Source organism: Accipiter gentilis, chromosome 24 (genome assembly GCF_929443795.1).
Source record: "Accipiter gentilis chromosome 24, bAccGen1.1, whole genome shotgun sequence".
Taxonomy (NCBI): domain Eukaryota; kingdom Metazoa; phylum Chordata; class Aves; order Accipitriformes; family Accipitridae; genus Astur; species Astur gentilis.
This window is the reverse complement of record NC_064903.1, coordinates 15,395,847-15,421,541: the sequence shown is the minus strand read 5'-3', so window position 1 is coordinate 15,421,541 and position 25,695 is coordinate 15,395,847. Positions and strand designations below refer to the sequence as shown.

General features: G+C 48.0%; 1 protein-coding gene and 1 long non-coding RNA gene across 20 annotated transcripts in view; both read left to right on the top strand.

Annotated features, from left to right (window-relative positions):
* MBNL3 (muscleblind like splicing regulator 3) overlaps positions 1–10,998 on the top strand; it is a 167,984-nt gene extending 156,986 nt beyond the window's left edge. For 17 of the 19 annotated variants that reach the window (XM_049827406.1, XM_049827413.1, XM_049827401.1 and 14 more), the window contains 2 exons: positions 531–604; positions 3,252–10,998. In XM_049827406.1, coding sequence (XP_049683363.1) covers positions 531–587 — 57 coding nt within the window. In that variant the 3' untranslated portion in view covers positions 588–604; positions 3,252–10,998. The remainder of the gene's footprint in view (positions 1–530; positions 605–3,251) is intronic. The other 2 variants (XR_007509382.1, XR_007509383.1) reach the window with 2 other exon arrangements.
* A 4,830-nt stretch (positions 10,999–15,828) lies between these two features.
* Positions 15,829–21,598, top strand: LOC126050059 (uncharacterized). Its single transcript, XR_007509389.1, has 3 exons — positions 15,829–15,969; positions 18,714–18,795; positions 21,314–21,598. It is a non-coding gene; the product is annotated as an uncharacterized LOC126050059 (long non-coding RNA).
* Positions 21,599–25,695: the final 4,097 nt, after the last annotated feature.

Below are 25,695 nucleotides of genomic sequence, written 5' to 3'. Positions count from 1 at the left end.
GGCTGTTAGCCATGCTGACTGTCAGTAATATCTCAGGGGGCATCCTCTAGTCTTTTGCTAGTGTGAAGTCACGAGGCTTTCAGTAGAATATTTGCCTGCGTAAGTCCTAGGCAGTGCTTTACTGCTCGCAGTAGGGATTGCTAGTCTTTTTCTGTGCTTTGTTCTTATTTTCAGGTAGAGCAGGTCTTACTCATACTTGTATTGGTCATGAGAAGAAAGCAGAAATTCCTGTGCAGTGTTGCTCTGTGGCTGTATGAGTCCTGTTTCAGCCAGATAGTTTCAGGGCATATCTGTCTTACTTGTAGTCTATGGAGTTAAAATCCCAGTACAATCACCACATACTCCACGAGGCATCAGTAGTGATGCAGCTACGTTGTACTTAATGTGTGGCAAAATAAAGACATCTTGGGAATGGATCCTGTTTTATAAGACACTGATGTACTTACTAACCTGATACTGAAGACAGAATGAGCAGCACAATCTCAAGACAATGTTTTAATGTATTGTGTTCTTTGTTTTTTTTGCTGTAGATATCCCAGTTATCAGTAGATGAACTGAGTAGCAGCATGTTTGTTTCACAGATGTAGAAGTTCCCGACAGAACAGTAAGTTCCTTTTTGGTATTTCTCTTTACGGTGGACTGCTTTGTACAAGGGCAGTGCATCCCCCAAAAGGAGGGCTGGCTCGGGCAGAGGGACCAAGCCTGCAGGACCCCAGTGGCTTCACGCTCTGCCAACTCAACAGAAATTCAGCAGCTGCCGCACAGATATGGACCAGTCCTATGGTTTATAACAAGCAATGTTTCCTTGCGTCCAAAATACCTGTTTTACGGTGTTCATGGCCTCCCTTCTTACATCCCCATGAGTCTGATGGCTGTGTTTACAGATTACTCTTGCTTTGCACAGCTCCCAGCTGCCTGGAGATGCCTCAGGGGTTTGCACTATTGATGGCAAAGACTGCTCTGGTAATGAGTCAGCTGAAAAGGTGTAACTTCTCTTTTGCTGTTAGTGGCATATTTCCTTTCCTGGGGTAAGCAGGACTGGGTCATCATCAGCTGCTGTGCATCTGCAAGGCTGGCTTGGTCTGAGCAGAGATCTGCTGTTCAGCTGCAGTGGGGGCCTGGCTTATGGTGGGTTTCTTCAAGAGGTCCTTGTATGTGTTTAAGACCAGGATGAATGCCACAAGCAACATATCCTTCACCCTGCCTACAGATCCTGGGCTTCCCTAGGCTGCTAGGTTTCTCTGAGTGGGAACGATGGAGGAGTTTGTCCTTTTCTTTGATTTACAAACTATTATTTCACAGCTGTAGCAGCGGTGTCATTTTTCCGTTGCTTTTCTTTGTGAGTGTTAGCTGATGTTCATGAGAGAAAAATCCCTTGAGGGTTTCAGTTCATCATTGTATTTTTTTACCCCAAGAGACTAAAGAGCAGTTCGCTTCAACAAGAGGTCACCAGTTTTTCCCAATGCAGGTCATTTAGTATACACAGATATGCAACCCATTTCTTCCTTAGGTCACGTGTTACAGGCAAGTACTTAAATGCTGGAAATTAATTTGGCAAGCAATTCTCTAATGATGCCTTTAGCGAGCGACAAAAGTTACTCATCTTGATGGTGGCCCTTATCTCTGCTGATGTCAATAAAGTACAGTATGTACAAATGACCCGCGAACTGTGGCCATGGACCCGTGTCTGCTTAGGGGTGAACACCAAGCTATCCTCATTAGCGAAAATGTTCTGTGTTACACAGTGTACTGCTCTCCCAAAGAACAGACAGATAGACATTACACCTGACATGTTAACCCATTTCCATAACACATGCAAAATAGCCTGTTCCACCCCATAAGGAGATCATTTGCATTGGAAGAGCCTCATTTTTTAACTCTCTGAGATTGTTTTCGGCATTTATTTCAGGAAACATTTTTTTCTGAATTCTTTTCACTTTTACGTGTGTGTGTGTCTGTGTGCTTAAATTCATACTGCCAATAGTTAGTGATTTCAGACTAGGTGAGGAACTTCCATGGGATATATTTCTTTACTAAGTAGGGAGCCTGGCACAGTCTGTTGAGAAAAGCATCGGCAGTGCTGTTAAGGACTGTGAAAAACCTTTGCTTGAAAGAAGTAGCATTAATGTATTGAATTTGATGGGATTTCTTGGGGATCAGGCTACTGGGCATGGAGAAGGACTGGGTCAGAGAAGGAGCCTGTTCTTCATGAGGGCAGTGTGAGCACATGCATAAGCCATCGCTCTGCCAGAAGCACTTGTCCTCTTAACACCTCACAGCTGGGGAACGTAAACCACCTTTGGAGGCTGGTAGAACAGGGCTATATCCCCCAGCATCCCCAGTGCTCACAGACCCACCAGCGACCATTTTCCTGCAGCAGCCTGCGTGTTTTGATCCTATTCCTGGGTTGTTACCCACCATCTCCGTGCTTAAACTAAAGGCAAGCAAATCTCTTGAGGACACATCGTTTCACACTACCACCCAAGCATGTGCAATTATGCATGTGCTCAAGTGTTTTGCCAGACGAGGACCTTGGCTGGCACTCTGCAGTGCTGAGGGGCAATTCCCAAAGCTGCCCTGAGTGGGAGTTGGGTAATTGAAATACTTGCTGCTCTGGCAGATGTTTTTCTTTTCCTCCATAGTTGGTGAGGTCCTGGCCAGGCTGGCTAGTCTAGCTCTGCAGGAGACAAGAGTTGGGTCCTTCAGGAGAGTGTCTTCATGAGTACATCTCAAGAGAGGCAATTTGCTCCCAGAAGAGGGTCTCCTGAGCACAGGGTTTCTGTGTCTGTGTTTTGTCTCTGGGCCCTATTTGCCTTTGGCTCGTGGCTCCTTAGATTTTAATGTGACTGTGGCTCTCTCTAAAGGAAACAGGAGCTAACAGGGGTCAGGGATTCCTTTGGCCCTCTCCTTAGTCACTCTCTACCTGCCATTCTGTCCAAAAATAAGATTGTTATTCGCCTACCTCCCTCTTTCACTAATTGTCTTGTCAGTATGTGTGTGAAGCACACTGGAAATGGAAAGCCCTAAGTGCAGATTAAAGAGGATGCCAAGTGTGTTATTAGCAATTTCACCCTACATCAGAAAATTGAGGGAATAAAATGTTTTCTCTCTGCAACATACTAATGGCAACCTCTTGGGCAATGCAGTGAGGATGTAAATGTATCTTATTAGAATGACTTTTATTACAATATAGATATATCTCTCTCTGTAACTTCTCACTCTTTCTTTGTTGTTTTTTCTTTCCCCTGCAGCAGACCATGTTGAAATTCTGAACAGTAAAATTATGGAGCACCAGGACTTCTTGGTGGGAAGCTGCGCATGGCCTTTCTGTATATATCCCCTCTTCCCTCTATCGTTCTCTACCACCTCTACAGTAAGCCTGTTGCAGCCTACATGTTAACCAAAAACTGATCAATGGGAATGTCAAAAAAAAAAAAAAAAAAAAAAGCACTATAGAAACAATTAACAAACAGCTCTCTGTTATATGAGATATACAAGTAGAAAATTATAATAGACTTTTATAACACATTACTTTAACACACTTAATCATTTTATGACTACCATCCTGATAAGTGCATCTGCACAGCGGACTGTTGGTTTACTGTATACTATCGATGGATAAATGTTTGTCTTGTTTTTAAAGTGTTATCTTACTGTTTTGTTTACATCATAGTCTATTGATTTGTTTTAAAGTGTACATCATTATCAAGTATACTCAATACCGTTTTTTCATTATTGTTATGTCTTAAGTTTTCATATACTGTAGGTTTTATGGGTTTTTGTTTGGTTTTTACTAAAAATGTTATTGTGGGAAACAGGAATTATGTGCTTGAAAAACACGACACAGGAATGTTCTGCCCTTTGCTGGATTTTGCTGTTAATGTCAGCTAAAGTTGCTTGTGTTAAATGCTCCTTTTATCATTTAAAATTTGCCTTCAGATAGACTCCAAATTTTTAGTACAAGTGGTATGAAAGGACAGCTGTCATTTTAGTCCAGTTCAGGTTATTGCTTTCAATACAATGAGCTGATTCTGGAAACTTTTGGGGAAAAAAAACACAAAAGCCCAGGCTCAGTAAGGGGACAGGAATGATTTGCTCAGACAGTGGTAAGCATCAAGGGATTTCTGCAGTTCTGTTGTCCATTGAAGTGCATTCTCAGCTGCAAACGGCGCACAATCTCTCTTGCTGTTCTCATGGTGCAGTCAAAAAAAAACAAATTAGATGGTGAAGTGAGACAGCTTCAGCTGGGCAAAGACTCATTGCGTTGGAGAGGAGCAAATGCCAACCGTTAGCTGGAGTGGGCCCATAACCGCAACTTAGCCCAAGCTGGGTCATACCACGCCCAGGGTCTTGTCTCCACTAAATGTGCTGAAACATTTTGGCCTGAAATCTTATGTGGCTTTTCTTGAAATTTTGTCAGCGTGTACCTATTATTTAATCACCATTTTCCATAAGTGGGTGACTTTTTTGCCCCATGATCGCTGGCCCTTTAAAGCAAACACAACAGTAACAAAGCAGGAGAAAGCTCAGCTTAAGCTTTCTACTGTATATAAACATTCATCTCAATGGAGCTCCTATAGATCAGTGGATTTATTTTGGCACCTTCTACTTGATCAAGAGCAATGTTTCCGCACAACAAGGGCTAGTTCTCAATACCTCCTTTACATATGCATGAATGAAACGATTTCCAGCCCGTGCACCCTGGACAGCCCCAGCCTGTCGTTATGCTGCGTTGCTGAACAATCTGGCTGCAGAATGCATTTTGGTTGAGGATACAGCCAAATTCATCCCGGTCATAGCTCTACAGTATCATTGGCATTATGGAAGAGATGGATTTGCTACTGTAAATCCACGAACTCCATACAAGGAGAAAGAGAATCGTTATTGAAACCAAGCAAGAGGCCACCTCCCAGCGTCCGGAGGGCCAGCCACCCCGAGCTCACGATGGTTCTGTAGGGTGCCAAATTCTGACAACCAGGTTTTCTTTTCTTTTCCAAGCTCCTTGGCCTTGGTTAGAGACTTTCCTTGCCCCCTCTCCTCTGGTGTGAGCGCAGACAGTTTACTAGATGTGTATCTCCACAGACCACAAGTGATGGAGGGGCATCTAGGGCACAGCTGATGCACCCCAGAACAGGCTCTGACCATCTGCCTGTGGAGACTCGTTCATAGGAAGAGCCTTTGAAGAGCCCAGCTCAAAAAGGCCTTGAGCCAGAAGGAATCTCTCCATTCATTTCAGCAGGCTTTGAACCAAACCCTGAGAAAGGGGAAGAAACATCCCCACCCCCCCTATGAACCCTGTGCTTTAACAGTCGCTTGTGTCCATAGATGTTCCCCAGCCATCAGCGTTCACAAGCAGCAGCATTGCCTGAAATCAGTGACTCTCATTTATATTGGTGACCGCATACCTGTTCTTTTCACCACTGAGTTTCTGTTTCCCGAAACCATAACATTGTTAGTGGAAAAAGTGGATTTGAGTACTTCCTGTTTGAAATTATTTGTGTATCAAAAATGGGTTTTGCACAACCTGTGCCAGTGCCTCAACAAAGAACAGAGCTGATCTTAAGCCAGAAAGGATGCATTCAAGCTTGTATGGCTTTATGAGTTCAAGGAGGTTGGAATTTTTTCAGTGCTAAATGGATTTTTGTATATCTTGACACTTTGATGTAACCTCCTCTTTTATTTATCGACTTAAACATCTGGCATAGATGTGCATAGAATGTAAACCTAGAATACAGCTGTTTTCATGTCACATTTAAAGCACTGAAAAAAAAAAAAGCATTTAAGGATTATTTTTTATTAAAGAGGTCCAATGAGGGATGTTCAGGGTAGTTATATTAGGTGCCACAACAGTTTTTATATTGCTGGCAAATTTAGAGTTAATTTGTAAATGAGTTTAAAGAAAGAAAAGCTTGAAGCACTAAACTTCACCAAATTCAAAACAATCTCGGCAAAAATGCCATTTTGAGGTAGCACTATTTAAACTAGTTGTGCAATGACTTGCTCTAATTTTCTTTGTTCAAGAAAGAAAAGAAAAAAAAAAAGTCGCCAGACTATAAATTTCCTAAATAGACTATTACAAAGTCACCGAGCTAGTTAGTGACTCTAAACAAATGTCATAAAAGCATGAATATCATCCTTTATTTGACAAGAGATGTATGTAAGTTTGTTTAAATCGATATAATTTTAGTGACATTTTTATAAGCTTCCCACTTTCCATGAACCTATATTTTTTATTTATCCAAAGTTATTTCTCTTTGTCCATTTCTCTCAGCCTTATGCAAACAATATGCAAGAAATGCTGAAACTTGGATAAAACGGGTCATGCAGAGGGAAAATGAAAGCTGAGATTGATCATTTTCACGAAAAAAGGTTGTTAGTAGTTTCAATAAAAAGTACTACTACTAAACTGTAACATAAGCAGACAATAAAAGAGGGATTTAAAATAAAATGGATTCATAAAACTATTAAGATTATTTTTGTTAAATACAGTGTTTTTAGTAATTTGGAACATGATTTCACAATCAGCCGTGTTTTTTAGTTGGAAATTTCTAGCTGATGATTTTTGACTGTGTATTTTTGCATCGCGATGTTCTAGAAACCGTTACCTCCCTGGCCAGCCTGCGCCGGCCCCCTTCCCGAGCACTCCGAAGCGCTTTTCCTCCCTGCCATCCATCCTTGCCGTCTCGCACCGCGCTCGGAGTGTTCCCGAACGGCGGCACCGCCAGGCTGGCCGCTGACCACGGCCGCACCGGCGCTCCGGGGTCCCGCGGTGGGGTCCTCCTGGCGTGCCGGTGGCGGCGGACGTCCCGCCGGAGCTGGGCCACCACCGTTGAGGCGGCGATGGAGATGGGTATGTGTCTCGTGGGTGCAGCTTGCCGGAGGAGGATACGCACGTGCCTAGCGAGACGTCTTCCCCTCCGCCTCGCGGGCTGCCGGCTGGCGCGGTCGAGTAGCTCTAGGACACGCGGGTACACAATGATTGAGAAACTGGAGTCCTCGTTTTGTTTATCCCTTGTACATTTCACAGACATGAAAATTGAAAAAGGTGAAATTTATGAGGAAAATCTAATTTCCCATTCCTGTTGAATGGATTTAGTTTGATATTGACCTGATTTTACCATGTGCCTGTTGAAGGCCTTAGAGTATATACTGTATGTTAAAGACTGTAATAACTTTTAAAAAAAAAAAAAAAATAGTTGATAGCCTAATCCAAATGTAAATAGAGCTACAACACATTGTTACTAGGCTACAACGCATTAATTCATGTCATATATTTTCATTTCTCTACCATTAGTTTTTAAGGTTTTCATTATTGCTTTTTTTGATATCTTTAGTAACTAATGAATTTAATTTTGAAGGAGAGTTAGAGAAAGTTTAAAATTTTTAATACATGTATTCAGCCCATTTAGTTATATTCTAAACCAACACTGAAGCATGGTAAGGTATAGAATACAGTCCATAACTAGTTTGTATAGTTTACAGTTTAAGAACAAAATTAACTTTGTATGTAACTCCTACAATGATAGATTCATTGTTAACTAATTATATTAAGTTGTTGTTGCTATGGCAACAAAACTACAACATGGCTACCTTTGTATACATTATTTGTGAAATTTTCACATGTAAATTAAAAGTGATGTGTAACAGTATGAGCTTGTTAAAGGTACAGTTCGATACTGTCAGATAAAGATATGATTGAATATTTTTAAAATCCCAAAGTCCCATGTGAACGCTGAATTTGTGTCTTTAAGGTCACTTTTTCAGTCAAGAAGTTTACAACACATGGATTTAGAGTCAGGTTTTATAGCTTGTAGAAATTGTTGTGTGGCAAGGGTTATTCCACAGTATTTTCACTTCAAAAACACGACAGCCTGTATTTACGACATAGTGACCGGTCTTGCTTTCATTTCACATTCATTCACACGGTGGGAATTCAGAATTAATCCGTTTCAGTACTGTAGCTCTGCCTGCAATTTTCTTTTCTCCAGAAATTGAGCACTCACGCAATTACGTTACGATCAGGGCTAAATAATTAAGCATATAACTATTTTAATACTAATTTATATTAGCAAAAACTGTACATAAGAAAAAAATAAATATTGTGGAATGACCCCGTAACAGTGTTGAAGATACAAATATGCTGCAGTTAAACTGATTCAGTTAGTGTACGAATGTGTGAGACACACCTTTTTTGCACTTATGTACATAGTCCACGAAAGAAATCCTTGGAACTTATTTTGAATATAAAAAGTCTGTAATAATACAGGAAAAGTTTGTAAAAGAGATAGGTATTACTAAGGCTTTGAAAAGGAGGAGTTTTTTGCTATAAAACTTATCTGAAAGCATGATGTTGCTTTGCTGTTGTAAAAGCTTTGTAGTTTGCCATAGCTTATTATACAGCAGACTGATAACAGGTCAGCTCCAACCTGCAGCACAGAGAAATGGGAAACAGTGTGTAATTAACTAGTAAGGTCACTAGCAAAGATTTGAATTACTTTTTTTTCTTTTTTAATCGGCCTACATTTTCAAACACACCCTAGGTCGTGTTTCTGATAGGTTGTGGTCTCGGTGAATCCTATTAGGACCAATAGGTCCATGGCGGCATACACACAGTTTTCCTAGCACCTAATCCTATTTCTAGCTGGAAGTGTTTATCTGTTAGAGGTGACTGTCACCGCAGCAAGTGTTTTAAATCCCAGAGGGAATCTGAAATATCACAACTTAACTGGTTTTTTGGTTTTGCGGTTTTGGTTTTTGGTTTTTTTCACCCTTTCGGGGCAAGGTAACAAAATGGAAGGGACTGATGAGTGGATGGACAGGGGAGGTTTTGGATTGCCTTGGGCCATTTTCCTCTGCTGTACGACAGCCGTGGTGTTTGTTTGAGAGAACCGGGTGGCAGCGCTGCCTGGTGCTGCCTGCTCCGACGGCGCTGCCGGCTGGATGTTGGGGCGGGGAGGCGGAGGCTGAGCGTGGCAGCGTGGCCAGCTTGGTGCTCCCGGCTGGGGTTAACAACCCCCATTGAAATGCCACCACAGGAGAGCACGGCCGTGGTCCCCCAGCCAGCCCGCCGAGCAGCCTCTTGGTTCCCTTTCCACGGTGTTGGTGGTACTGCCGGGGCTCGGCAGTACAGGGGGGATTTTGGAGAAGCTGAAGCACCTGTGTTGACCCATTTACTTTTGATTGGAACAAGGGGGTAGGTGGTGTTTTTTTGCAAAACCCAAGCCCCAGACTTGCTTCAGAAAGGTCGCTGGTTTTGCCGTGAGGCTGGTGCCGACTCAAGCAGAGCGGAACCGGTGGGTGGTGGCACCCGATGTCACCGTCTCCCTTTCCTCCCATCCCAGGGTTGGGGGCTGAGGTGTCGCTGCCAAGCGCAAGACCTGCCTTTCGGCCGCTACTGCTGGCATCTCGGAGGCTTCCGATGCCTCGCGATGCCAGCGAGTGCCCAGCCGGCCTGCTTTGCACCAGGGGTTTGTTTAAGTGGGTGGTTTGCTGAATTGGAGCCGTAGCATCGTGCGGTCCCAGTGTCTTTAAAACAGGGAAAAATCAGATGTTGCCTCTCTTCATGGGTGTTCTAATAACCTAGATTTTAATACAAAATAGTCAGCTAATTCTAGCCACCATGCTATTAAGGCTTCCCTTTGCCGTAATCAATTTCTATAATCGAGCTCTTTCTCGTTTCTAGGGTTATGAGAGAAAAATACTTTGCACTATGTGAAATGAATCGTAGCTGGTCAAAATTCTTTTCTTTGGGGTATGAGCATGATCGTGACAACGCTGCTAAAATCTTTGCTAGTGATCTTTACTGACATCCTCTATCATCAAAAATATATGCCTCTCAAATGCGGTATTTAAACATGCAAAAATAACACAACTGTTAAATAAAATGAAGTTATTTTTCCAAACACACAACAGAGAGAATTACCTGACACCGAATTACAAGGTTCCAGTTCTTTATTACTGTACACAGATGCTATTTGATAGTGGTGGAAGCCAAATGATTTTGTTGCCATGGCTTTTGTATCCTAGCAGATGAGGGGATGATAAGACCATTCTTAGATTGGATTATGGGATATTTTTTTTTCTTTCCAATTAGCTTTGTTTTAATTATATTTTTATTTTAAATCATGAAAATGAACCAAGACTCCCCACGCTCTTTATTGTATCACCTGACAACAGATCACTTTTTTTTTTTTTATAGATAATTGTATTTTAGGCAATCACTAAAATCAAAGAGAGAATGTTCTCCTAAATTGTCAATTTTTAATTTAAATATATAAAAACATTTATACTGTACTGTGTAAAGTAGATCTTTGAAGCACATTCTTCTTTTCATAGGCATTTCTGGTAAAACAAAGTAAGGGAAACATTAGATATCAATTTAATGGTATAGTTTAGAAAATATATACAAACAATTACAGTTAGCCCTGTGGAATTGTAAGAAATTAAAATATCATTGGATCCAGACAGGCGTAGGCTAATGCAATATTTCAGTTCCGTAACACGATAGTTCATTCCCTCAACTGCTACCAACAGGGTGTACGCTTTGAATTTCTTTTTCTTTTTGCCACGTTATATTGCTGTAGTGCTTGTACGTGCTTTAGAAATGTGCATAATGCTACTCATTTTAGTATGTTACTTCTATATTGTTATTGTTTATTTTTTGATCTTTTAATAAAGTGTATAAAATTCTTGGTTATGTTTTTTATGGATCCATATCTACACATTAATAGGAGTTTACTTTAAAAACTTTTCAAGTTCCAGTTTATTAGTCCCAAACTTCAAAGGTTCTGATGTAAAAAATAATAACTAATGAATTTGATTCAATGTTATATCTAAAGTGTAGAACAACAGAATAAATTTCTTTCCAGAAAATACCTTCAGTATTTTGAATTCTGTAGCCAGTGCCTCCTTTTTATCGGATGCATTTGGCCTATCATATTAAAGTTACTAACACAAGAAAGACATTTGTATTTTAGAAAAATAAAAAGTAAAACTTTCCAGATGCTGCCTTTTGGTTTCTCTTGTGCCTTAGACCTTCTGAGACGCATATGATGTGGTATGCTTGGTTTGTATTTTTCCATGCTTCCTTTCTGACCCTATCTGTGATGTGATTAGAGAGGAGATCAGAGCTGTGCATTTGAAGATAACCATGAAGAATAAATTGACTATCATTCAAAGGCCTGCAGCCTTTGTAGCACAGTGATGTGTGTATTAATTTTTCTCTTTCAGCATTTGTGTCAGATACCGTTTTGAACGTCCCAGTGCAATAATTCAACAGTAAGCTCCCTTTGGCAGCGGCCTGGATTCCCCAGCTCTCCTCCAAGTGCCCAACTCATCCCCGGGTTGCTTTGCCAGGCTCATGCCTCCGGCCGGCACCGGCTGGGGATGCCTCTCGCTGCGGCGCGGAGCAGCCACGGCTAAGCTTGGTCTAGACTTCTGCAAGAGAGAATTGCTTCTTGCCGAGTTTGTTTGTCCCTTCTGTAATGTTGCGTAAATTTAGAGGTAAGAAAATTGCTCGGCGGCGTTGCCACCTTGGTCGCCACATGCATGCCAGCAGCATTGCCGTAAAAGCGGGCTTTTGCCCTTAGACCCGCTTGAGATCGCCACTTGCTCCCGACAAGCTTTAGCTTTTGCTGGCTGGTCTCAACATATGTTGGATCTAGCTGGAGGCACCAAGCCAGGGAGCATGGCCAGGCCGGGCTGCAGCATCGCTCATCTCATGGGCAGCGGAAGATGACATCAGGAAGCCCCTGAAGATGTGAGCAGCTTAACTCGGCTAACGTCTGAGTGGTGGTCTGGCCTCGGCACCCAGGCTGCTGCGACACGGGGGACACCAAAGTGATGGGTGAGCCCAGGTGGTGCAACGCGAGGGGTTTGATGCCAACACGAGGGAGGGGAGCGCAGCGCAGCATGGGAGGCATCACTGGCCGTTTTCCCAAAGGAGTTCAAGAATCTGACTCGGGGAAAATCAGAGTTTAAAAATAAGTATTGCGGGGGCTCCAGGTCTGCTAGAGCTGCTCGGGCAGGAGCGGTTCAGCGAGGAGGCACACTGCAGGAGGCTGTGCAGACACCGCTCCTCCCCATCACTCTTAGTAGGACAAGCTGTTGACTTTGAAAAAAGGCAGACGGAGCCCAGGACAAATTATATAACTTTCTTTTTCATCAGCCTGTTCCCCTGACTTCTCCTTGCAGGTTAATTGACTCCATTTGTGTGTCAAGGCCACTTACAGCTTTTTTCTATAAATGATTCCTGCCTTGTCTGATGGCACAATTAAATGTCTGAATTGTTTCTAAACCAAAAAAACCCAGAAACTTTTCTAAGTAGTGGATGTTGTGGAAGGATGGGATCCTTCCTGAATGGTTACTCAGGAGTTTTTGTTGCCAGCTTTCCTCTGGTTCGCTTTCTCTGTGGGAAGGGGATGGGGGCTTGCAAGGGATGCTTTCCTCAGAGCTGTGGGAAGGGCTGAGCCTTGGCTGCTTGGAGACACCAGCTCCACCTGGGAGAAGCATCCCCCGCAGGGAGGGTTGGGGGAGGGAGTCCCACACTAGCACCAAAATTCAAGGGTAGCCCATTAACAAGAGACTTTAAATTGTGTTTCAAGGCCAAACAGCATCCTTGGGCCAGGGATGGGGGATTTTACCTGGGGCCCAATTCCAGAAGTCACAGGAGTAGCTGCTAGAAACCGTTTTATAGATGAAGTTGGATTAAAGGATCTGAGCAAACTGTACACGATACTGTATTTATGGCATGTGTCATTTGGAAATATTACGGCACCTAGCCTATCTATCTTCCTCTCCACTGGGGCACATTTGTGCAGGAAAGCCAAGTTTAATAAAAAATCTCCATTTAGCTCTTCGGATGTTGAAGCTTCAGTGGGAGACATGGGGGGGGAAATCTATTTTTCAAGGCTTGCTCCATATTCAGATGGGCCTCTGTGGTCCAAAGCCAGTTTTTATTCAATCTGGACTTAGTGCTGGATAAATAGGTCACTTTGATCTATTTATTATGAGAAAAAGGAGACCGGAGAAAGAAATGTTTGGCTCATCCCCAATGAGTTGTGGATTTAAAATATCCTCTCCAGTCCTTCCCAGGAGGGATTGCATCAGAGTGTGGGGCAGCATGAAGTATAGCCTGTACCCTCTTGCTTTTTCTCCAAGTTGTTATTGCAGATGATGGACCAATGTGCCCCTTCCAGCCCAAGTGGGACCCTGCCTCAAGTACATCTCCGAAATGGCAGCACATCCCGAAGAAGGATCCCTGTGAACAGCCTGGGAGGCCTCTGGGATGTCTGTGGGCAGGGGACCTGCACAGAGACGGAAAGAGCCACAGCCTGAAGGCCATGGGAATGGGCCTGGAGGAGCAGGGGCCCAGCCAGGCTTGGCTCAGCTGGAAGATGTTTGCTGCAAATGCCTTCGCCCTTTCCTCCTTGTACCTGGAATATGGAGAAGGATGAGGTACTCAACAACATTTTTGCCTCAGTCTTCACCAACAAGGGCTCCAGCCACACTGTCCAAGTTGCAGAAGGCAAAGGCAGGGAGTGGGAGAATGAAGAACCACCCACTGTAGAAGAAGATCAGGTTTGAGACCATCTGAGGAACCTGAAGGTGCAGAAGTCCATGGGGCCTGATGAGATACACCCGTGGGTCATCAACTCATGGATGAAGTTGCTAAGCTGCGATCCATCATATTTGAGAAGTCACGGCAGTCCAGTGAAGATCCCACTGACTAGAGAAGGGGAAACATAACCCCCATTTTTAAAAGGAGAAAAAAGGAGGACCTCGGGAACTACAGGCCAGCCAGTCTTACCTCTGTGCCCAGCAACATCATGGAGCAGATCCTCCTGCAAACTATGTTAAGGCGCATGGAAAATAAGGAGGTGACTGGTGACAGCCAACATGGCTTCACTAAGGGGAAATCGTGCCTGACAAATCTGGTGGCCTTCTGTGATGGGGTTACAGCATTGGTGGATAAGGGAAGAGCAACTGATATCACCTGCCTGGACTTGTGCAAAGCATTTGTCACTGTCCTGCACGACATCCTTGTCTCTAAATTGGAGAAACATGGATTTGATGGATGGACCACTCAGTGGATAAGGAATTGGCTGGATGGTGACATTCAAAGAGTTGTGGTCAACAGCTCAATGTCCAAGTGGAGAGCAGCGATGATTGGCATTCCTTGGGTCAGTATTGGGACCGGCACTGTTTTAACATCTTTGTCAGCGACATGGACAGTGGGATTGAGCGCACCCTCAGCCAGTTTGCCGACAACACCAAACTGTGTGGTGCGGTCGACACTGGAGGGAAGGGATGCCATCCAGAGGGACCTTGACAGGCTTGAGAGGTGGGCCCGTGCAAACCTCATGAAATACAACAAGGCCCAGTGCAAAATCCTGCACATGGGTCAGGGCAATCCCAAGCACAAATACAGGCTGGGCAGAGAATGGATTGAGAGCAGCCCTGCGGAGAAGGACCTGGGGGTGTTGGCTGACGAGAAGCTCAACATGACCTGGCAACGTGTGCTTGCAGCCCAGAAAGCCAACCGTATCCTGGGCTGCATCAAAAGAAGCGTGACCAGCAGGTCATGGGAGGTGACTCTCCCCCTCCACTCTGCTCTCATGAGATCCCACCCGGAGTACTGCCTTCAGCTCTGGGACCCCCAAAATAAGAAGGACATGGACCTGTTGGAGCAGGTCCAGAGGAAGGCCAGAAAGATGATCAGGGGGCTGGAGCACCTCTCCTGTGAAAATGAGCTGGGAGAGTTGGGGTTGTTCAGCCTGGAGAAGAGAAGGCTCCAGGGAGACCTTAGAGCAGCCTGCCAGTACTTAAAGGGGCCTACAGGAAAGATGAGGAGGGACTTTTTACAAAGGCATGTAGTGATGGGACAAGGGGTAATGGCTTTAAACTGAGAGAGGGTGGATTTAGGTTAGATGTAAGGAAGAGGTTCTTCACTGTGAGGGCGGTGAGGCACTGGAACAGGTTGCACAGAGAGGCTGCGGCTGCCCCATCCCTGGCAGTGTTCAAGTTCAGGCTGGATGGGGCTTTGAGCAACCTGGGCTGGTGGAAGGTGTCCCTGCCTATGGCAGCGGGGTTGGAACTAGGTGATCTTTAAGGTTCCTTCCAAACCAAACCATTCTATGATTCTGTGATTTTTCAAGGTGGTTCTGCCAGTCTGTTTAGCAGCTGCGTGCTCCGTCCTCTCCCAGGCTGTTCCCACTGCCCTTGCCCTGATCCTAAGGGGTAAATCCAGCCCCGAGGCAATGGCACTGCAACACCCCTGCTGGCTGCCGCAGCAAGGATCACTGCAGCTGGGCGGGAGGCCATGGTACAATGCTGCTGCACCATTTCTCTCTTTGCAGCTGCAGCTGGGTTTTGCAGAGGTATTTCTGCTTTGCTCCATGGTGCATGTCAATTATTTGCTTGTAAATGTTATCTGCGCCTTCCCAAGGGAGCTGCTGCCTTCATCCCCTCTGCAGCCATCGTGTGCTCAAAGCCTGTGTTTATAATCGATGCAGCTTCTGCTTTAATGCTTTATGCCACCGTAATTCAGCTGATCTCCGTGGCAGCCTTTCTGCTGCAGCTCCTCTATGTCCTGCACGCACCGTGGCAGCCGGCGGAGGGCTTTGTGGCCGCGTCCCTGGTGGTGTCCCCGCTCACCCCACAGCCCTGACAGCCCTCTGTTTTGCCCCCACGCATGCAGTGTGGAGGCACCCAGGTGCCTGGAAGGGCTCCCACTGGTTAGCAGCTCTGTGTGGTCACACTGGCGTGTCAAGGGGTGCTGGGTGGTGTTTTGGGGTGCATGTCTGCGCCAAAGCAAAGGTGCTTGTGCGTACTTTACAAAGCTTCTGGAACACTCCTGTTGAATCAAAATACTGTTTGCTTTTCCCTGCAGAAACACAAGCCTGAATCAAAGTCACCAGCCATCTCGCCCTGCAGGGTGAGCCTGCCTGAGGGTCACACTCCACCATGCAAGTAAGGAGACACAGAACGTCGCCCATTAATCCATCAGTGTTCTCAGAGCCGGTATGCGGCAGCACCAGGGTGGGGGTAGTGCAAAGTTAAGTCTGTGTATTTGCTGGGGTGCAGGGTGCTGGCGGCCACCCCAGCCCCGTGACATCGGGGTGCGCAGGAGCAGTGGGTGCTGGCTCAGCAGCTCCCCTGCTCCGAGCATCCTTGGGGGTTTTAGGAGCTGGGTGTGCTCAGTCCTGCTCCCCCGGCCCCGTCGTGCCCCGCAGCAGGGGCTCGGGGCAGGCAGGGGCAGGCAAGGCCCCAGCGGCACCGGCAGCGGGAGGACAGGGGTGATGCGGGGAGGTGGGAATTCACATGCGGTGATGCTACTTGTGCTGTTGCGTAAATCAAGGGGATTTTGGAGAGGGTAACGAGGGCAACTGGGGGCTCTGGGCTCTGCAGGATGAGGCCTTGGAAGACTTTTTAATTCCTCACGTCGCGCAGTCCAAGGGTGGGGGCTATGGCTGGATTTGGGCCAGCGAGTTTGGGCAGAGGGTGGCCTGTGCTGGGGAGGGAGGTGGGCTGCAGTTCCCCCCGCCAGGCTCTCGCCCTGCTGCCAGCTTTGCTCAATTATGGGAAATCCTTTAAGCTTTTGCATTAGTGCTGTATTTAGGTCTGCACTGTATTAGGGCTTGGCATGGGGAGCAGAGTCAGATTTCTCACTTAATAAAGAATATTTTAAAGGTATTTGTTATCGTGGGCCCGGTGCCATGAGCCAGGATGCTGGGATGAGCGGGGTGGGTGCCGTTGGAGGTGAGGGTGCTGGGCTGGCTCCATGATCTGCCCCACTTTGCCATGGCCAGGTTCCATCTCCACCTGCCCGTACCCTGCCCGTACCCTGCCTGTACCCTGCCTGTACCCTGCCTGTACCCTGCCTGCACAGTTCCCGCACCCGCAGCCAGCCCTGTGCTCCCACCCTGAGCATTGGGGCACTTGCTGCCAGGACAGAGGGACCTGGTCTGCCCCGATTACCCACCCGGCCAGGGGTGTACAGGGGGTTGTGCATCCCAGGGCTGCAGCCGGTAACGTCCCAGCCCGTCTGCATCGGCACAGCCGCTGGCAGAGCCCAGCCGCCCTCCCGCAAGGCTCCGGGGCTGCCGTGCTGGCGGGAGGCCCATCCTGCTGGCAGTAAATATGTCATCGGATGGTGATGAGGGATAATGAGTCACGAACGCCCACCGCCAGCCAGCCAGCCAGCCTGGCCGGTCCTGGCGCAAGGGCTGCAGCGTGCAGGCAGGAGTGGGGAGAGAAGATCTGCTCCAGCCCGATCTGCCTTGCTTCTCTGCCTCTCCCCACTTCCAGCCTCATCGACCTGCATCTTCCACAGGACACCAAACGATGGAGCATCCCTCTGGCATTGCTCACCTGGGGCTGGGGTGACAGTTCCGCTCCCCTGGTCCAGCATGGGGATGTGGTGGTCCCCCCCATACCCCTGCTCGCAGGTGCCTGTCACTGCCACAGCTCTGCCCACCGCTGTCGGACAGCTTGGTGAGGATAGGGCTGGGGGGCTGCCTCCCCAAATGTATGTCCTCCGGACTGCAAGTAGCTGAAGCTGGGGCTGGACCAGCTCAGGGTGTGCTGGCAGGAGCAGGAGGAGCCTCCAGAATCCCCTTTTCAATATGGGTTTTTCCTTTAATCTGGTAATCATTGAGGCAACGGAGTATTAGAACCAGATTTTGAGCTGCTGCTGGTGGTGTCTGTGGCAAACATCCCATGCTCTTGCGGAGGGCAAAGCCCAGCCTTTGGCTTGTGTTAGTGGGCAGCTGAGGAGCCCTCAAGTGCCTTCTCTCCCCGCTCTGCCCCACGAGCGGCACTTCGGCACTTTGCTCCTCATCTCCTAACTCCGACCCGTGCAGCCCCACGAGGGCCCCTGCACAGAGAAAGCCAGGCTTTTTCACCAGACCGTGGCTGTTGCAAGAAGGACAGGGGAAAGTTGTGTTGTGGCTCAAGCGATGTGCCCTGGACAAGGCCAGTGTGAGGGCACATGGCAGCTCCACGGCCAGGAGCTCTGTTAGCCACCCTCCCTCCTCCCCTTCCCTCCAGACCTGCCGAGTGAGCAGGAAAAGCGAAGTTTTGTGGGATCCTCGCAGATCTGCCACTGAACGAGCCCCAGGAGCAAAAGCAGCCCCAGCGCATCCTCTCCCAAAACCACCGCTGGGGTCCCTGGGTAGGGCCTCAACCCCAGGCAGAAATCATCCTGATGGGGAAAGCTTTTATTTTCTTTCCATCTTTGTCTTCTCCAGGGCTGGGCTTGATTATTCCTTTCAGCAACACAAAGTGCTAGAGAGGCTCAGCAGCCAGAGATCGATTTTCTTTGCTCTCGGCGCAACTTTTCTGTGCACGGGGAAGCAGCTTTTTTTCTCCCCCTTCCCATTGTGCTGAGACTTGGCGGGTGATGCCAGGGATGGCGGCAGCCGCCTCGCCAGCGGGAGGGCAATGGGGGACCCCGCAGAGCCACGCAGCCCGGCTACGTGCCAGCCCTCGCCTGGTGCAGTGCTGATGGAGGGTGTCAAAGCCTTTCGCTCGCGGCCATTGAAGAGCAACTAGATATTGCCGAGAAAGAAAGCCCAGCTCAGCTCAGCCATCAGTGTCACTTTGAAGCGCAGCGCAGGGTGGGGGGACCCTCGGTGGCTGCCTCTGCTCCTGCTGTGCTGTCCCTTCTCATTCACTGCAAAGCGCTGGCTAATAGAAGATGTTTTTCTTTCTAGGGAACATGCAAAAATTTGTGTCAACAGGCATAATGTGCGAAGACCTCATGTTTAAGTGATTGGAACATAGTGGCAGCACAAGGTATGAAGACTTAACACAGAGGGATTCAAGACGCTTCACAATTACGCAGCCAAGCTAAAAAAAAACAAAATAAAAATTAAGAGACTTGCAGAATTTTAAGAGGATGGGGAAAAATTTGGCATGGGACTAAATATGGGGAAAAAGATTAGAAAAGCAAAAAGCAGGAGATGAGAAAAGCCTGAGGGATGAGGCAGATGGACCAGCTCAAGGAGAGCTGCCAGCCCGTGGACAAGGACTAGCCAAGGAATGAGTCTTGGCACTCTCCTCCCAGCGTCCTGAGTCCACTTCCCCACACTGCAGCTGCCTCCAGGTCTGCTGTGGCACAAGACAGAGGCAAGAGCATCCTCTCTCCGGCACTGGCATAGCTGGGCTCGCTCAGGGGCTGCTGATGCTGAGATGCCCATGGATGAATGAGGCAGTGGACCCTTGGCATGAGCGGTGGCTCCATTCGTGCAGAGCTCTGTTTGTCTGTCTGTGCAGGGACAGCAAGGCAGCTGGCTGCCTTGGAGGCCAGGAGGGAGCACTGGCCCCATCAGGGCCATGCTCACTTTCACCAGCCAGGAGTTTGATCCTCTCCAGACGGCGTAAATTACAAAAGTCTTTGAAATGCCGAAGCACTGCTCTGCAATACCAAACCAGCCAGCAACCTTGCTGCTGAAAGTAGAGATACAGCTGGAGTTTGGATCACCAGCTTTTATCCACAAAATGAACTCGAGCAAGTTCATAAACTGCAGAACAAAATAATAAAGACCGTGGGCAATTACAGCAGAGACCTCTGGAGTCCTCCCCAGCACGGGGAGCCCCAGCGAGGCTGTTGATGGCCCCTGCTGCTTCTGATCCTGTCTGGCAAATATTAACGCTGTTTTTTTCAAGTTGAGAAATTAACTGCTTTGCAACTCCATCCAATTTGAATACTCTAATTAAGCAGTGTCGGTGTTTTTCTCCTCCAAGGACCTTCCCCGGCCAAGCACTTTAACCCCTTGGCTCTCATGCCGGGCTCCTGGAGCAGCCAGTCTCTGAGGGCTGGTGGTTCAGCTCCCTTGGATGACGATGACGGATGCCACATGTTATCCAGGCTGCAGCTTTCTGGGGTGTTGTGAAGACCCTCACCGGTGCCTGGACTGCCTCCAAGCGGCCAGGTGTCATTTCCAGGGGAGCTGACAGGCTCTGGCACAGAGGGACACGCAGCTTTGTTCCGTCGGCCTTCCTTGCCAGGAAGGCTGATAAAGTGTCTCTTTAATGAGCTCGCCGTGTTCTCGCTTCGCAGACAGTTTTGTTTGTTAGCTTTTTGCAAGTGCAGTCTGGGGAGAAGCTCTGCCTGGCTGGCTGTTGCTCGCAGCTCTGCCGATGCACTTTTCTGCCGAAGGAACGCCTTTTCCTCCACCCTCAGGTTGATCTTCTCCAAAAGCCTCTCCACCCTCATGAGAGCCATGTGCAGTGTGGCCGTTTGGGAATGTGTGCCTGGCACGGGCACTCTCCAGTGACATTGCTGTGTATATGCATCCTCAGCTGTGGCTGGGGAAAAGTGATAAGCATGGGGAACAGGGCCATGCCATGCGAATGTGCCACCCTGCAGCAGTTGGTGACGGTGGCATTGCCCACCTGGGAAACGTAGCTCCCATGTGTCATGAGTGCTGCCAGGACCCGGTTTTGGTGCGTGTGTGCATCCCATCCCAGACAGGAGGGGTGCTCCAAGTTGCCCTGGGAAAGAGGTACCAGTATTTCAGCAGAACCATCCCCATGTCATCAAACCAAGGCACCCAGGTCCTGCCGGCAAGGCAAGGCGCTCAGCCATCTCGGTGACACTGCCTGTCCCAGGGCTGGAGATGAGACCGCACGGTGGTTGTAACGTTCTCAGGTCATCGCACAACCTGGCAGCTCCCGCCCAGGGACTCAGCATGCTTTAATAAGCTCAGCACTGGAGTCTGCATGGAGAAATTAACCATTCGGGATAATACTTGTCACTTTGCTACAAGGAAATTGTCAAGTGAAAAGTAATTTATTATAAAGAAGAAAGAAATGTTTTTGCTTATTAAAATCGACATCATATTAAAGTACTTTCTCAATACCCCGTTTGGGTTGAATTTTATGTTTTCTCTCTCTCTTTCTCTCCAAGGGGAGTAAAGCAGAGGGTTTCGCTCTGATTAATTGTTGGCTGCTTCATTTTGCTACTGCATTTCATGCACAAGTTTGCACATTTCTGTAGCGTTAAATTGCAAATGCTGCAGGAATATGATAAAAAAAGGGAAACCCATGGAATTTTAAAAGCGAATGGAAACTCTTCTGTTAGACGTCAGTTTAAAATTGCTTTATTTTCAAAAAGCTTAAAAAATATATCTTGGCAGTGTATTTACCTTCCCCCCTCCTTTCTTTTCATTTGGGGTTTAAAGCAACAGGTTTGGTTTATGTGTTCACTGTTGTCTTCTGGCTTTTGAGCCTTAAGGAGCTGTATTTTCAGTTTTACTCTACTACAATGTTGGCTAGAAACTTTAAAACATGTATGTATGTATATTTCTAGGGAGAGGCTGTCACATGTGCTGGTGATTTGACAAGGTCAAGCCTGAGGACAGACCCATCCCCTCAGCTTTGCAGAAATTCATGGAAGCAGGTATCCAAGGAGACCATGCCATGCTGGCATCATGTCATGTGCGTGGAGGACAGGCCACTTTTTGGGAGCCATGGAGCTGTGGCTCGGCACAATCCCAACACGGATATGGTGAGTGATAGCTGGAGGCACTTCCCAGGCACTGCGGTATGGATTATATTAGCTCGGACCGTGAAGGGCAATGAGGAGATAGCTCGATGACTGGAGAAAATAGGAAGAGGAGTGACCCATGAAACCGGCTTTCTGGCTGCATCACCAGTGTCCTCACACGGAGCGGTGACTCGTCACTACCTGGAGACCTGCTTGCCGGCCCTGGTGCGGGATGCTGATCGTGCAGGCAGGAGATGCAGCATCAGAGGGGATAGCCAGGAGAGAGGGCTGGTGCGGAGGCGAGGGGCTGCAGGCTGTGAGCGTGGCAGGATGTAACGACAGCATCTTCCCCTGCGGTGCTGCTCATCAGCAACAAACAGCTCCTGGGCCAAGCTTTTCTAAATGGCTGGTGATCTGCTACCATGCCTGGGGACCAAAGAGAGATGCTTCTCCTCCCAGAAATCCCAATAAACTCCTTGTATCAATTATAATTCAGTGCAGCCCCACTTCTGCCGCCAAATCAGTAATTGCTTTGGAAAATGATCTTTACCTTTTTTTAAGTGCCGGCATGTCTTTTGTTGCTACTAAAGTAATGGCTAAAAGCTGACGGATGGCGTAAAATAAGAAAATTCTGAGAAAGGTCCTCAGAATTTGCCTCTGAGCCATCTCTAGGTTGGCAGGAAAAGCTGGCAAAGAAGAAAAGTATCTCTGCAGATTGTACTGCCTGAAATAGCCCAAGAATTAGGCGCCTGGGCCAGGTGAACACATCCAGCCCCTAAGACATATTTCACCATAATCTGATGGAGCTGAAATCAAAAACCGTCATTACGGTTACGTGACTGGTATGACAGGACCTCCTCGAAAGAGCCGCATGTGAGAGCAGCCCCCAGTGCTCTGACAGCCATACGAGCCCCGAGCAGCCAGTCCCTTCCCTGCAGCTAACATGCTGAACACCATAAGGCACAATAAGTGGATTAGCAAAACCACTGGAAGAGGCGGAGAAGAAACGACACTAGGTCTTAAGCTGGTTTTGCATGTATTTGCGCAAATGATGTGCCCAGCTAGACGGTAACTTAGGTGAAATCCAGGCCATCCCTGCTGCGTATCTACCCAGCCACCTTCGCTCGGCAGCCTGCTGCAGGCTTCCTGGCAGAGAAGAGCCTGGTTTATAGCTCGGGCAGACACAATGAGTCAGAGCAGCGAGCGGGTCGATAATGACAGCACGGACAGCCTGCAACAGGCAGCGGCGGCAGCCGGGCAGCATCCACGCCGTGGCTGGGGTGGGCAGGCTTTGGCTGGTGGGGAGGTGGTGCAGTCCCACGCTGGCAGCCATGGGAGATGCTCTGGACTCCTCACTCCCTCCAGAGCTTGGGGATGCTCCTCCGTCACCTCTTGGGGCTGGCTCTGCAGGGCAGGGTGCTGCCTGCCCTCCCTCCTGCCTCCCTGTTGGACACAGCACCGGGCAGGATCCATCTCTCACGTCGGTGAGGTGGGGATTGCAATTATTCCTGGCCTTTGCTTGTGCCATCTGTCCGTTCCCTGAACATCCGTGCAGGATCTGTGTCTTAGCAGGTTAATTTAATAAGAGCCTGCTTTATTGTTGCTGGCTGCAGGCATGGCATAGAGCAGCTGAGCCCACCAACAGCACAGAGCTGCTCTGGCAGCATCAAATCCTGCCCAGATGCTCATTTGGGAGGTTTGTTTTGCTGAGAGAGGGCCAACCCTCCTGGGGCAGCTCTGAGGTCCGAGACTGGCGCCTTTCTGTTTGGCAGGAGCGGGGAGAAAGTGGCAGCAAAGATTAGATCAGGCCTTTGACCCGGGATGTGCCACACCTCACTGGGACGGAGATGGTGATAGCAAGGGAGTGGCAGAGCGGCGGTATCGGCAGGACGTGCCCTGCGTGGCTGGCTCAAGGCTTGGCCATTTATGGCAGAAGCAGCTATTCCCATCTGGAGTTTCAAAACCTTTTACATCACCGGTTATTTTTGTGGCTCCAAGTACGTGGTAGAGTACAAGGCGGTGAAAGAGCTGTGCAAACTGTTTAATGAAGGGAATGACTTGTCTTAAGGGTAATGAACAATTGGGTGCACTTTGAGACCAGCCTTTTTTTTTTTTTTCAGCTGTAGACACGTATAGCCAAGTACAAAGTGCTGTGAGTTGGGAAACCAACCTCCGGGAATCCAAATTGATATTGATTATGCACCTGGAGGAAAAAAAGTCCAGGTTCCCGATCCTGCGCCCACCTGCTTGGGCTGTCCACTCAGCCCAAGAGTGAGGCATTGCTGGTTAAGTCAAACTGCACAAAAACGTATTTGTTTTTTCTTCCGCTTGCCCTATCGCTGTGCTCTTTGCCCCATTCCTCTCCCTTAGTCATTTCTCCACTCATCGCAAACATAATGGACCAGCAGTGCCACAAAGACATGCGCATAATGAACCTAAGTGACCGTGTAATCTCATTATTGTCACCCTCATCCTCCCTTGCCCCTTTTCTCCCTCCCCCCCATTTGTCACTGTCGCTGATTGTGTCATGGTTAAAATTAGATGGGAAGCTCCTCTGTGAGCACCTTCATCTTTCCTTTATCCTGAGCACCTTGAGTGCATTAGGTACTTTGCAACTGCTCATGATTTATAATAGGGTTGAAATAGGAGGCAGCCTGTTTTAACGCTCACCTTTCTACATTTTTGCGCTGATTCACCAGCCATGTGAATGTCTTCCATCCAGGCACATCTAGCTCATGCCAGCAATTCACTTGACAAAACAATTTTGGAGGCAATGGCAAAGGAAGGAGAAGGGTTATTGCTTACATGCAATAAAGAAGAGTGACTCAAATAAGGTGTAACTGATGTAAGATTTGTTCTGGTGGCTAGAAGTCCTCACTGAGCTTTCCCCATAATGGACATATTCTCTTTAAGGAAAGAAAGTGAATAAAATAATGCTATTTGTGAAAACAGCCACAAGCAGAGCCACCTCTACCATACCTTATATGCGTCTTTGGATGATGCTTAGCCTTGACCAGGCACCTCTCTAGGACCTGCTGGAAGCGCAGGACAGCCACAAGATGGACACACGGCAGTGTCTGCCTCAGACTTTCAATCAAACAGGTAACACACAGAGGGAAGGGACAAATCCTGCATCTGACCTGTCTGCTGCAATTCTGCAGACTGTGAGAAGCAGCATTCCGGTGCCCAGAAACAAATCTGGTTATACGAGAGGGCAACTTCTCCTATGGGTGGGAATGCTTTGTGCAAACTATCGAGCCAGTGACTGAGGGATTTTATTATCTGAGAAAGAAGACAGCTGTTTATTCTTCTCAGTTACTTCCTCTTAACAACGAGGGAAATTCACTGATGGGGGAAACGCCAGGGCTAATTCCAAAAGTGACCGGGGATGCATTTGGCTGGGCTGGAACGCCGAGCGAGGCGGCTGCTGCTCCACCGAGGTCACGCCGGCAGCTTGGCGGCTTCTGCTCCCGTGTTCGGTCCCTTGCTGACACCTGCTGTCGGCCGGCTGGAGTGATGAAGCCGCCCAAGCGACCGAGCATCCCGGAGCCACCACACACTGGCTTGTTGTTTGGGAGAGTCAGTGCCGGTTCTGGCAGGCTTTTTGTGCGAAAAGGGCTCCGAGGGAAAGAAAACAGGAGGAAAAAGCAAAACCTCTGCGGAAGTACGTGACAGCCAAGCAGCGAGATCTGGCTCTTTTGCTGTGGCCGGGAAGGTGTAAGGATACAGGACAAAGCTTTGTAAGTAGACGTAACATCTTTTATAAGCCCACTTTATCAACAGCACGCTTTTAGGCACGTAAAATCACGACGACGGCGTACTTTCTCTCTCCACCCTCCCTGCCGCTCCCTGCCTGTGCCACAGGCCGTCTCCCTTTCTCCACAGGCCTGCACCCTGCCTTGCCCCTGCCACACCGCCAGCCCTTCCAGCCCTTCCGCCGCACCACCACCACCAGCCCTTCCTTCCTCCACATCGCCAAACCCAGCAGGTCTCTTCCCGGCCGGCAGCCGAGAGATGAGTTTTTCTCAAGTTAGTGAGAGCCGAGCAGGACTTGGCCAAGGCGCTCCTCAAGAAAACCGCCTTTTTTATGTAACTTGTGCCGTGATTAAGAACGATTTCTGTGCTGGAAGGCTCCAGTAAGGCGCCGGGGCCGCCGGGGCCCGGGAGCAGCTCGGCCTCGCGGCCGGCGGCTGAAGCGGGCCCGA